Below are 13,631 nucleotides of genomic sequence, written 5' to 3' on the forward strand. Positions count from 1 at the left end.
TGGAGCTTCTTGAGTGTTGTTGGAGCTGCACTCATCCAGGCAAGTGGAGAGTATTCCATCACACTCCTGACTTGTGCCTTGTAGATGGTGGAAAGGCTTTGGGGAGTCAGGAGGTGAGACAAGCGCTGCAGATGAGGTGCCAATCAAGCAGCAGCACAGATTAGCTGGGCCGAATGGCCTGTTTCTGGCGTTGTCTGTTGGATTGTCATTGAGAAAAGGCCCACGTGGTGCCGACTCCGGATCGGCAACATTGGGAGATTGTAACCACTGAGTGACCAATGGGCGAACTCCCCGTCACCACGGCAACGCGCCACAACAATGAGCCGGCGCAGCTTCTGTGAAACAAAGGGAGGCACCGTCGGCCCATCCAACCGGGCAGAGGATCTATTATTGTTCTGGATATTACTAGTGGTGTTTAAAGTTTACAGTGTGCAGCGACTACTGTGGCGGCGGGGTGAGGGGTGCTGGAAGTGTTCAGACAGCAGGCGGGCGGCGCACCATGAGCCGGAGAGAGGAGGAGGAGACGGGCAGTAATGTCACCCAGGGCAAGGATGACCAGGAGAGTTATACCCAGGTGGAGCAGGACAGCTCAGGTAACATGGGGGTTAGTGAGGGGTGTTTGGATGGGGTGGGGGGGTTAGTGGGGTGTTTGGATGGGGTGGGGGGGGTTAGTGGGGTGTTTGGATGGGGTGGGGGGGTTAGTGGGGGGTTTGGATGGGGTGGGGGGGTTAGTGGGGGGTTTGGATGGGGCGGGGGGGTTAGTGGGGGGTTTGGATGGGGTGGGGGGTTTGGATGGGGGTGGGGGGTTTGGATGGGGGTGGGGGGTTTGGATGGGGTGGGGGGGTTAGTGGGGGGTTTGGATGGGGTGGGGGGGTTAGTGGGGGGTTTGGATGGGGTGGGGGGGTTAGTGGGGGGTTTGGATGGGGTGGGGGGGTTAGTGGGGGGTTTGGATGGGGTGGGGGCGTTAGTGGGGGGTTTGGATGGGGTGGGGGCGTTAGTGGGGGGTTTGGATGGGGTGGGGGGTTTGGATGGGGTGGGGGGGTTAGTGGGGGGTTTGGATGGGGTGGGGGGGGTTAGTGGGGGGTTTGGATGGGGCGGGGGGGTTTGGATGGGGGTGGGGGGTTTGGATGGGGTGGGGGGGTTTGGATGGGGGTGGGGGGTTTGGATGGGGTGGGGGGTTTGGATGGGGTGGGGGGTTTGGATGGGGTGGGGGGGTTAGTGGGGGGTTTGGATGGGGTGGGGGGTTAGTGGGGGTTGGATGGGGTGGGGGGGTTTGGATGGGGTGGGGGGTTTGGATGGGGGGTAGGGGGATTATTGGGGGTTTGGATGGGGTGGGGGGTTAGTGGGGGGTTTGGATGGGGTGGGGGGGTTTGGATGGGGTGGGGGGTTGGATGGGGTGGGGGGGGTTAGTGGGGGGTTTGGATGGGGTGGGGGGGTTTGGATGGGGTGGGGGGTTGGATGGGGTGGGGGGGTTAGTGGGGGGTTTGGATGGGGTGGGGGGGTTAGTGGGGGGTTTGGATGGGGTGGGGGGGGTTAGTGGGGGGTTTGGATGGGGCGGGGGGGTTAGTGGGGGGTTTGGATGGGGCGGGGGGGTTAGTGGGGGGTTTGGATGGGGTGGGGGGGTTAGTGGGGGGTTTGGATGGGGTGGGGGGGGTTAGTGGGGGGTTTGGATGGGGCGGGGGGGTTAGTGGGGGGTTTGGATGGGGTGGGGGGGGTTAGTGGGGGGTTTGGATGGGGCGGGGGGGTTAGTGGGGGGTTTGGATGGGGCGGGGGGGTTAGTGGGGGGTTTGGATGGGGTGGGGGGGTTAGTGGGGGGTTTGGATGGGGTGGGGGGGGTTAGTGGGGGGTTTGGATGGGGCGGGGGGGTTAGTGGGGGGTTTGGATGGGGCGGGGGGGTTAGTGGGGGGTTTGGATGGGGCGGGGGGGTTAGTGGGGGGTTTGGATGGGGTGGGGGGGTTAGTGGGGGGTTTGGATGGGGTGGGGGGTTTGGATGGGGTGGGGGGGTTAGTGGGGGGTTTGGATGGGGTGGGGGGGTTAGTGGGGGGTTTGGGTGGGGTGGGGGGGTTAGTGGGGGGTTTGGATGGGGTGGGGGCGTTAGTGGGGGGTTTGGATGGGGTGGGGGGGGTTAGTGGGGGGTTTGGATGGGGTGGGGGGGTTAGTGGGGGGTTTGGGTGGGGTGGGGGGGTTAGTGGGGGGTTTGGATGGGGTGGGGGGGGTTAGTGGGGGGTTTGGATGGGGTGGGGGGGGTTAGTGGGGGGTTTGGATGGGGTGGGGGGGTTAGTGGGGGGTTTGGATGGGGTGGGGGGGGTTAGTGGGGGGTTTGGATGGGGTGGGGGGGTTAGTGGGGGGTTTGGGTGGGGTGGGGGGGTTAGTGGGGGGTTTGGATGGGGTGGGGGCGTTAGTGGGGGGTTTGGATGGGGTGGGGGGGTTAGTGGGGGGTTTGGATGGGGTGGGGGGGTTAGTGGGGGGGTTGGATGGGGGGTAGGGGGATTAGTGGGGGGTTTGGATGGGGTGGGGGGTTAGTGGGGGTTGGATGGGGTGGGGGGGTTAGTGGGGGGTTTGGATGGGGTGGGGGGGTTAGTGGGGGGTTTGGATGGGGTGGGGGGTTTGGATGGGGTGGGGGGGTTAGTGGGGGGTTTGGATGGGGTGGGGGGTTTGGATGGGTGGGGGGATTAGTGGGGGGTTTGGATGGGGTGGGGGGATTAGTGGGGGGTTTGGATGGGGGGTAGGGGGATTAGTGGGGGGTTTGGATGGGGTGGGGGGGTTAGTGGGGGGGTTTGGATGGGTGGGGGGATTAGTGGGGGGTTTGGATGGGGTGGGGGGGTTAGTGGGGGGGTTTGGATGGGGTGGGGGGGTTTGGATGGGGATTGTTTAGTTTGGATGGGGGCGGTGGGGGGGCTGTTTGGATGGAGGTTGGTTGGGGGGGTTTGGATGGGGGTTGTTTGGGGGTTTGGATGGGGGTTGTTTGGGGGGGTTGGATGGGGGTTGTTTGGTTTGGGAGGGTTGGATGGGGTGGTCGGGGGTTTGGATGGGGTGGGGGGATTAGTGGGGGGTGTTGGAGTGGGGGGCAATGTCCCCTGTAATTTTTTTGGGGGGGGAGCGCGGCTCCTTTAACGGACTGCGCGGCCCATTCAAATTTCCGCCCACGTGTGTCTTTCCCATTCAAAAGCAGTCTAGTTTCTTATTGAGATTGCCCATCAGTGGCCATATCTGACCACTTTATCTACTACAGTTTTTTTTTCTTCTTCAGGTTCTTCTGGTTTTCCAAGTATATTAAAAAGCTTCACACGGGAGGGATCTACAACTTTCTGTAGTCTTGATGTTGGGTAAGAATACAAGAGCAGGAGATATTACTTTGATATTCAAATTAAATTCTAGACAGAAAATTCTGGAAATTCACAGCAGGCCAGTCAGGATCTGAAAGGGAGAAGGCAGGTTAATTCTTAATCAGTCTCCCTGCAGTATTAACTGGTAGTGTCAGCTGTGGCTCAGTGGGTACCACTCTCGCCTCTGAGTCAGAAGGTTGTGGGTTCCAAGTCCCACTCCAGAGACTTGAGCACAAAATCTGGGCTGACACTCCAGTGCAGTACTGAGGGAGTGCTGCACAGTCGGAGGTGCCGTCTCCCGGATGAGATGTTAAACCGAGGCCCTGTCTGCTCTCTCAGGTGGATGTAATAGATCCTATGGCCACTATTTCGAAGACGACCAGGGGAGTTCTCCCTGATGTCCTGGCCAATTTATCCCTCAATCAACATCACTTAAAACAGATTATCTGGTCATTATCTCATTGCTGTTTGAGGAAGCTTGCTGTGCACAAATTGGCTGCCGTGTTTCCTACATTACAACAGTGACTACACTTCAAAAAGTACTTCATTGGCTGTAAAGCGCTTTAGGATGTCCTGAGATCGTGAAAGGTGCTATAGAAGCATCCAGGAAGGCGCCGAACACTTCGAGTCCCTTCGCCGGGAGCAAGCGGAAGCCTGGATCAATGGGTCTGCTTCTGGGGAAGGTGGGACCTGTACAAGTCGGACGGGTTGTACCTGAACCAGAACGGGACCAACATCCTTGCGGGGAGGTTTGCTAGCACTGTTGTGGGTGGGGGGGGGGGTTTAAACTAACTTGGCAGGGGGATGGGCTACGGAGTGGAGCTATAGTAGGGGGTGATGCACAGCCAAATATAGAGGAAAAACCAAGTCAGCCTGGAAGGCAGAGCAAATATGTAATGGCACAAGGGAGTACGGCAAGGCTGGATGGCATTTATTTTAATGCTAGGAGTCTTGCGAGTAAGGCAGAGGAATTGAAGGTGTTGATGAGCTCATGGGAGTATGATATTGTTGCTATCACAGCGACATGGTTGAGGGCGGGGCAGGACTCGCAGCTCAATATTCCGGGGTATAGAATCTTCAGGCAAGACAGAGGGGGGTGTAAAAGAGGAGGGGGTGTCACAATATTAATCAAGGAGCCAATTACTGCTGTAAGGAGGGATGATATCTTAGCAGGTTCCTCTAATGAGGCCATATGGGTAGAACTTAAAAACAAAAAGGGGGCAAGCACTTTGCTGGGAGTGTACTATAGGCCCCCAAACAGTCAGGGGGAGATAGAGGAACCGATATGTAGGCAAATCTCAAAGAAGTGTAAAAATAATAGGGTAATAATAGTTGGGGATTTCAACTTCCCCAATATTAACTGGGATAGTCAGAGTGTGAAAGGCTTAGCGGGTGTAGAATTCTTAAAGTGCATCCAGGAAAGCTTTTTGAGCCAGCATGTAGAAAGTCCTACAAGAGAGGGGGCGGTACTGGACCTAATTCTAGGGAATGTAGCCGGGCAAGTGGTAGAAGTGTCAGTAGGAGAGCATTTTGGTGACAGTGACCATAATATAGTGAGATTTAAGGTAGTCATGGAAAAGGACAAAGATGGACCAGAAATAAAGGTTCTAAATTGAGGGAAGGCCGATTTTAATATGATAAGGCAGGATCTGCCCAAAGTGGACTGGGATCAGCTACTTGTAGGAAAATCCACATCAGAGCAGTGGGAGTCTTTCAGAAAGGAAATAGAGTACAACGCTAACATGTTCCCGTAAAAGTCAAGGGTGGGACCAACAAGCCCAGGGAACCCTGGATGTCAAGCGATATACAAGAATAGATTAGGGAAAAAAGGGAGGCTTTTGGCAGATACAAAAGACTAAAAACAGTGGAAGCCCTAGAGGAGTATAGAAAGTGCAGGGGGGTACTTAAAAAAAGAAATTAGGAGAGCGAAGAGAGGGCTTGAAAAAACACTGGCGGGCAAAATAAAGGAAAATCCCAAGGTGTTTTATAAGTATATTAAGGGCAAGAGGATAACCAGGGAAAGAGTAGGGCCCATTAGGGACCAAAGTGGCAATCTGTGTGTAGAGCCAGAAGATGTAGGTGAAGTTTTAAATGAATATTTTGCATCTGTGTTCACTATGGAGAAGGACGATGTAGGCATAGAAATCAGGCAGGGGGATTGTGATATAACTGAACAAATTAGTATTGAGAGGGAGGAGGTACTAGCGGTTTTAGCGGGCTTAAAAGTGGATAAATCCCCAGGCCCAGATGAGATGTATCCCAGGCTGCTGTGTGAGGCAAGGGAGGAGATTGCAGGGGCTCTGACACAAATTTTCAGAACCTCTCTGGCCACAGGGGAGGTGCCAGAGGACTGGAGAACAGCTAACGTAGTACCATTATTCAAGAAGGGTAGTAGGGATAAACCAGGGAATTACAGGCCAGTGAGCCTAACATCAGTGGTAGGGAAATTATTGGAAACAAATCTGAGGGACAGAATTAGTCTCCACTTGGAGAGGCAAGGCTTAATCAGGGATAGTCAGCATAGCTTTGTCAGGGGAGATCATGTCTAACTAATTTGATTGAATTTTCGAGGGGGTGACTAGGTGTGTGGATGAGGGTACTGCAGTTGATGTAGTCTACATGGACTTCAGTGAAAGGTAAGAGCCCATGGGATCCAGGGCAATTTGGCACATTGGATCCAAAATTGGCTTAGCGGCAAGAGGCAGAGGGTGATGGTCGAAGGTTGTTTTTGTGACTGGAAGCCTGTGTCCAGTGGTGTACCACAGGGATCGGTGCTGGGTCCTTTGCTGTTTGTAGTGTACATTAATGATTTAGATATGAATGTAGGAGGTATGATCAGTAAGTTCGCAGATGACACGAAAATTGGTGGAGTGGTAAATAGCGAGGAGGGAAACCTCAGGCTACAGGACGATATAGATGGGTTGGTTAGATGGGCAGAACAGTGGCAAATGGAATTTAACCCTGAAAAGTGTGAGGTGATGCATTTTGGGAGGACTAACAAGGCAAGGGAATACACAATGAATGGTAGGACCCTAGGAAGGACAGAGGATCAGAGGGACCTTGGTGTGCATGTCCATAGATCCCTGAAGGCAGCAGGACAGGTAGATAAGGTGGTTAAAAAGGCATATGGGATACTTGCCTTCATTAGCCGAGGCATAGAATATAAGAGCAGGGAGGTTATGATGGAGCTGTACAAAACGCTAGTTAGGCCACAGCTGGAATACTGTGTGCAGTTCTGGTCGCCACACTATAGGAAGGATGTGATTTCATTGGAGAGGGTGCAGAGGAGATTCACTAGGATGTTACCTGGGCTGGAGCGCTTCAGCTATGAAGAGAGACTGGACAGGCTGGGGTTGTTTTCCTTAGAGCAGAGAAGGCTGAGGGGGGACCTGATTGAGGTGTACAAAATTATGAGGGGCATAGATAGGGTAGATAGAAAGGAACTTTTCCCCTTAGTAAAGGGGTCAATAACCAGGGGGCATAGTTTCAATGTAAGGGGCAGGAGGTTTAGAGGGGATTTGAGGAAAAAAAAATTCACCCAGAGGGTGGTTGGAATCTGGAACTCACTGCCGGAAAGGGTGGTAGAGGCAGGAACCCTCAACATTCAAGAAGCATTTAGATGAGCACTTGAAACGCCATAGCATACAAGGCTACGGACCAAGTGCTGGAAAATGGGATTAGAATAGACAGGGCTTGATGGCCGGTGCAGACACGATGGGCCGAAGGGCCTCTTTCTGTGCTGTATGACTCTATGACTCTATCAGCAAGGCGCGCACGTCAACCCAAGCAACCCACCCGCCCGCCCTTTCAACCACCGTCTGCCCCACATGTGACAGAGACTGTAGGTCCCGCATTGGACTCATCAGTCACCTGCGGACTCATTTTTAGTGTGGAAGCAAGTCATCCTCGGTTCCGAGGGACTGCCTAAGAAGAAGAAGATAGACGTGCATGCTTTTTCTTTCTTTCTTTGCCCCATTCAGATGCTGACTAAATGGCCATGTCTTTCTGCTATTCTCTGTTTTTAATTTCAGACTTTCAGCATTACATTTTTTTCCTGTTTTATCTGTACAGTTGATGAATGTGGGATTGGATTGGTAATTCGTACCAACTAGGCAAACAAACAAATAATAAACAGATAATGTTTGAATTGCAGAGCAGTTCAGTCAGCATCCGTAAAGAGAAAGGCCAGGTTATGATGTTTTGGGTGTGTACGTTCTGAAGAACAGTTTTGCTGATGGGTAAACCACAACAACAATGACACCGACAAAAGAAACTTTCATTTATATAGAAGGAGATTTTAGAAGTGGTGCCTAAAAGCTTTATAGAATCATAGAATGGTTACAGCACAGGAGGAGGCCATTCGGCCCGTCGAGCTCTGCAAGAGCACTTCAGCTCATCCCACTCCCTCGCCCCTTTCCCCATAGCCCTGCAGATTTTTTTCCTTCAGGTACTTATCCAATTCCCTTTTCAAAGCCACGATTGAATCTGCCTCCACCACCCTCAGGCAGTGCATTCCAGATCCTAACCTTTTGTACTCTATGCCTCTATTTATGAAGCCCAGGATCTCAAATGCTTTTTTATTCACTTTCTCAACCTGCCCTGCCACCTTCAATGATTTGTGCACATATACCCCCAGGTCTCTCTGGTCATTCACCCCCTTTAGAATTGTACCCTTTAGTTTATATTGCCTGTCCTCGTTCTTCCTACCAAAATGTATCACTTCGCACTTTTCTGCGTTAAATTTCATCTGCCACGTGTCCGTCCATTCCACCAGCCTGTCTATGTCCTCTTGAAGTCTTATCACTGTCCTCCTCACTGTTCATTATACTTCCAAGTTTTGTGTCATCTGCAAATTTTGAAATTGTGCCCTGTACACCCACATCCAAGTCATTAATATATATCAAGAAAAGTAGTGGTCCTGGTACTGACCCCTGGGGAACACCAGTCTGAAAATCAACCACTACTCTCAGTTTCCTGTCACTTAGCCAATTTCGTATCCATGCTGCCGCTGTCCCTTTTATTCCATGGGCTTCAACTTTGCTGGCAAGCCTATTATGTGGCACTTTATCAAACGCCTGTATCAAAGAGCTGGGTTTTAAGGAGGATCTTGAAGGAAGTGAGGGAGGCGGAGATGTTTATGGAGAGAATGGCAGAGCTGACCTGCCCGAAGCCAGCCATCTGTCTCCTTCCCCCGCGCTTCGGGCAGGCAGCTGGCCGACGGCATGTACATGAGGCCCAGGCGTTAAAATAGGCCAGGCCGCAAGCCGATGACATCAGACAGGTTGGACGCTTGACCCCTCGCCTCCCCTTCCACCCGTCTGAGACTCGCTCCCTGTTAAAACCCTTCCCCTACCCCCGCATTTTGGACATTTTAATGGGGATCCCTGGGAATGTATCATTATTTGCAGGGCATTATGCCCGGCACTAAGCTCATGGTCTACAGAGCAGGAGTGACACCCACCCTGCTGTATGCCTCAGAGACATGGACCATGTACAGCAGGCACCTCAAAGCACTGGAGAGGTGCCACCAACGCTGGCTCCGCAAGATCCTGCAAATCCATTGGCAGGATAGGCGCACCGACGTCAGTGTTCTCGCACAGGCCAACATCCCCAGCATCGAAGCTTTGACCACGCTCGATCAGCTCCGATGGATGGGTCACATCGTCCGCATGCCCGATACGAGACTCCCAAAACAAGCGCTCTACTCGGAGCTCCGGCACGGCAAGAGAGCCCCAGGTGGGCAGAGGAAACGCTTCAAGGACACCCTCAAAGCCTCCTTGAAAAAGTGTAACATCCCCACCGACACCTGGGAATCCCTGGCCCAAGACCGCACAAAGTGGAGGAGAAGCATCCGGGAAGGCGCCGAACACCTCGAGTCTCTTCGCCGGGAGCAAGCGGAAGCCAAGCGCAGGCAGCGCAAGGAGCGCACGTCAACCCAAGCACCCCACCCACCCACCCCTTCAACCACCGTCTGCCCCACCTGTGACAGAGACTGTAGGTCCCGCATTGGACTCATCAGTCACCTGAGAACTCATTTTTAATGTGGAAGCAAGTCATCCTCGGTTCCGAGGGACTGCCTAAGAAGAATTCCCAGGATTGTGTCAATATTTTTAACGGGTCCCAAAGAGTGTCAATTTTTGCTGTGGGTTCCTAGAAGTGTTTGCAGTTTTTGAGTTATTAGAAACCATCAATATTTGCAAGGGGTTGGCAGATAGTTGCTATGGTTCCCCGGGAGCTTATCAATATTTCAAGGACCCTCCCCTCACACAGATACGTTTTAAAACCACCACAGCACAAGGTATTAGTCTGTGAATTCCGTACAACAGAAGATTTGCTCTTTAAGTTCCGAGTCAGTTTGCGATACGCAATTGTTAACTCACATTTTCATCAATCAGGACCGACGAAACCAGTGAGTACCTTTTGGCCCCTCCGTCTGCCGAAAGCCTTGGTATTTACGAGCCCCTACTAATGCCGGCGCTAACACAGACGGATTCCAGCTGGCTTCTTAGTCACAGTCTCAAGAAAACTGGTAAGATGCTACGCTGTTTCTGAGAGCAAAGACTGGAAAATGACAGTGAAAAGCAAACAACTGTGTTCACCTGAATTGCCGCGTTGTCCTCAATGTAACGGAGGAGTGCATCGCCCCAAAAAATACAGAGGCAAATGACAATTGAGAAACCCTGTTAAGTGAACAGATTTCCCTCCTCTGTAACATTTCGGACAAAGTGGCGATTCAGGTGAACACAGTTCTTTTGCTTTTCTCTGCTATTTTCCAATACATTCCCTTGTGTGTACTTGTAATTCCTACTGTATTCGGCACTATTATGATACACTTTTCATGTGGATCTCTCAAAAAGATAGGGTTACAAATGATGATCGGTGACAAATTGGTCTCATTATATCCCCAATTGCTTCTTTGCACATTTGTTTATAAACCTGACACAATGTCCCTGTAAGACACACCCAATCAAACTTCAACTGGCATTTATACAGCGCCTTTAACAGAGTAAAACGTTCCCAAGGCGCTTCACAGGATTGTTAATCAGACAACATTTGACACCGAGCCACAGAAGGAGATATTAAGACAGGGCTTGGTCAGAGAGGTAGGTTTTAAGAAGCGGCTTAACATAGAAACATAGAAGATAGGAGCAGGAGTAGGCCATTCGGCCCCTCGAGCCTGTTCCGCCATTTAATGAGATCATGGCTGATCATCCAAATTCAGTACCCTGTCCCTGCTTTCTCCCCATATCCCTTGATCCCTTTAGCCTTAAGAAATATATCTAACTCCTTCTTGAATATATTTAATAAGTTGGCCTCAACTGCCTTCTGTGGTAGAGAATTCCACAGGTTCACCACTCTCTGGGTGAAGAAATTCCTCCTCATCTCTGTCCTAAATGACTTACCCCTTATCCTTAGACTGTGACCCCTGGTTCTGGACTCCTCCACCATCGGGAACATCCTTCCTGCATCTAATCAGTCTAGAAGGTGGAGACAGAGGTAGAGAGGCGGAGAGGTTTAGGGAGGGAATTCCAGAGCTCAGGGTCTAGGCAGCTGAAGGCACGGCTGCCAGTGGTGGAGCAATTAACATCGGGGATGCGCAAGAGGCCAGAATTGGAGGAGCGCAGAGATCTAGTAGGGCTGGAGGAGGTTAGAGAGATAGGGAGGGGTGCGGCCATTTAAACACAAGGATGAACATTTTAAAATCCTATGTTACAGCAGTGACTGCACATCAAAAGTACTTCATTGGCTGTAAAGCGCTTTGGGATGACCTGAGGTTGTGAAAGGCGCTATATAAATGCAAGTCTTTCTTTACTGGAGTATAATTGCAGGCAGTATCAAGCTGTTGCAGGGTTTTTTTTTACAAGCACATTTTTAGAATGTATCTGCTCCCACCTGCACTCTCTCTCTACATTCACAATTTACCATCTGGGAGTGCAGCCACACAGGCATAGAGCTTTCTCACGGCAGCAGGACTGCCGTATAACATTGGTGCTGTCGGATGCAAACCACTCTCAGCTACTAGCTCCCCTGCGCCCCAAACATGGACACCAACATAAGGGAGATGCAGCGGGGGATGAGGGGATTCTCGTATTTCCCTCATCCCTGGCACGGTAATAGTGTCAGCCGTGGCTCAGTGGGCAGCACACCCTCCTCTGAGTCAGAAGGTTGTGGGTTCAAGTCCCACTCCAGGGACCTGAGCACATAAAGCTAGGCTGACACTCCAGTGCAGTACTGAGGGAGTGCTGCACTGTCGGAGGTGCCATCTTTCGGATGAGACATTAAACCGAGGCCCCGGCTGCTAGTTCAGGTGGACGTAAAAGATCCCATGGCACTATTTCGAAGAAGAACAGAGGAGTTATCCCTGGTGTCCTGGGGCCAATATTTATTCCTCAATCAACATCACTAAAACAGTTTATCTGGTTATTATCACATTGCTGTTTGTGGGAACTTGCTGTGCGCAAATTGGCTGCCACGTTTCCCACATTACAACAGTGACTCCACTTCAAAAATACTTCATTGGCTGTAAAGCGCTTTGGGACGTCCAGTGGTCATGAAAGCTATAGAAATACAAGTCTTTCTTTCTAGAGCGGCTAGCCCGTACACTGTGTGAGAGCAGGTGTAATGGCCTGCTAATCCGCATTACTGTATATGGGACCACCTGAGGGTTCGGCCCTGCCTGGGGGGGGGGCCTTAACCCTCAAAGATCTGGAAAAAAACAAAGGGGGTTATTTATTTGCCCCCTTACAAAGGGGTCAACATGAGGGTCTTTTTGTACCGGGTACTTTGTGCCGCATTTCCCACCCTCTCCCACCCAGGTGGACCCCAAGTGGCTCTGGGTCCCTGCCAGGCACACTTAAATTAGGTGATCTTCCCCTCCCCCCCCCCCCCCCCCCGACCCCACTCACTATGGCAGGGTCAGCACCTGCCACTCGCTGATGGATGGATCCTGGTACTTATACTGGGATCACTGGCCCACAGATTTTCAGCCACATATTAGCAAATACTCAAGGATATGATTGGTTTAGTGCAATTTTCTGGCATGCTTCCTCAAAGGAGCGATTTTTTTTTATGCAAAGATTTATTGCCCTTAGATAGTCTGCTTAAAATCTAAAATATGCATAGTTGGTAAAATATATGTAAGTCCCAGATCCTTTAACTAAAAGCTAGGTGTGCTCTGGTATTTTATCCTTAAATTGTATTCTGTTTCCAGAAAGGGTTTAGAGGAAACAGAGCTTGAGCTAAGCAGGGAATTTGACCTGAGTATAATGCAGTAATTACTTCCTACAGAATCTGTTTTCTGGCCTCTTAATATAGTTTGACGTATTGTTCACTTGAATCTCATCCATGTTTTATCATCACGCCTCAAGAAGGAGGCGAACCTGCACAAGGATTAGAGAGGAAAGTCCAAAGCCAGCTATCGACAAGCTCGGGGGCCTCAGGTACTTCTATTGATATAAGTTAATATTTCGGCTGGGGTTGACCGATTAAATGGGGCTGTGATACAACCCTCCCTAGCACCCCATCCGCCAGCCCCGCAACCGCATCCCCCCCATCCCCCCCACCCTCCAATGTGGCGTTATACAGCATCAGCTATCACCCAGCATCAAATCGGGGTCACTACAGTACACACCTGGCTGTTTATGTACCCTCTAAGACTGTCTGCAGCGTGATGATCACTAACCTAACCATCTATATTATATTACATGTTTACAGCACAGAAACAGGCCATTCGGCCCAACTGGTCTGTGCCGGTGTTTATGCTCCACACGAGCCTCCTCCCGCCCTACTTCACCTCACCGTATCGGAATAGCCTTCTATTCCTTTCTCCCTCATGTGCTTATCTAGCTCCCCCTTAAATGCATCTATGCTATTCGCCGCAACCACTCCCCGTGGTAGCGAGTTCCACATTCTCACCACTCTCTGGGTAAAGAAGTTTATCCTAAATGCCTTATTAGATTTATTAATGACCCCTTACATTTCTATTTGTGACTCCTAGTTTTGGATTCCCCCACAAGTGGAAACATCTTCTCTGTATCTACCCTACCAAAGCCCTTCATAATTTTAATGACCTCTATTCGGTCACTCCGCAGCCTTCTCTTTTCCAGAGAACAGAGGCCCAGCCTGTTCAGCCTTTCCTGATAGTTATAACCTCTCGGTTCTGGCCTCATCCTTGTAAATCATTTTTATAAATTCTCTAGTGCCGCTATATCCATTTTTTTGTTATATGGAGACCAGAACTGACCTTAAATTGGCAATGTACGTTGCACAGTCCTTATTTGGGCATCACTGTTCTGTGACACACAG

At 51.1% G+C, this 13,631-nt stretch overlaps 1 protein-coding gene across 1 annotated transcript in view; it reads left to right on the top strand.

The window, feature by feature from the left end:
• Positions 1 to 201: 201 nt before the first annotated feature.
• The window catches only part of LOC147115516 (glutamate-rich protein 6-like), a 56,047-nt gene continuing 42,617 nt past the window's right edge, over positions 202 to 13,631 (top strand). The window contains exons 1-3 of the mRNA XM_085989812.1: positions 202 to 593; positions 3,251 to 3,326; positions 9,722 to 9,855. Of these exons, the coding sequence (XP_085845938.1) occupies positions 500 to 593; positions 3,251 to 3,326; positions 9,722 to 9,855 (304 nt within the window). The 5' untranslated portion in view covers positions 202 to 499. The remainder of the gene's footprint in view (positions 594 to 3,250; positions 3,327 to 9,721; positions 9,856 to 13,631) is intronic.

The sequence above is a fragment of the Somniosus microcephalus genome, chromosome 6 (genome assembly GCF_052327205.1).
Source record: "Somniosus microcephalus isolate GS21.2 chromosome 6, FLI_Smic_1.0, whole genome shotgun sequence".
Taxonomy (NCBI): Eukaryota; Metazoa; Chordata; class Chondrichthyes; order Squaliformes; family Somniosidae; genus Somniosus; species Somniosus microcephalus.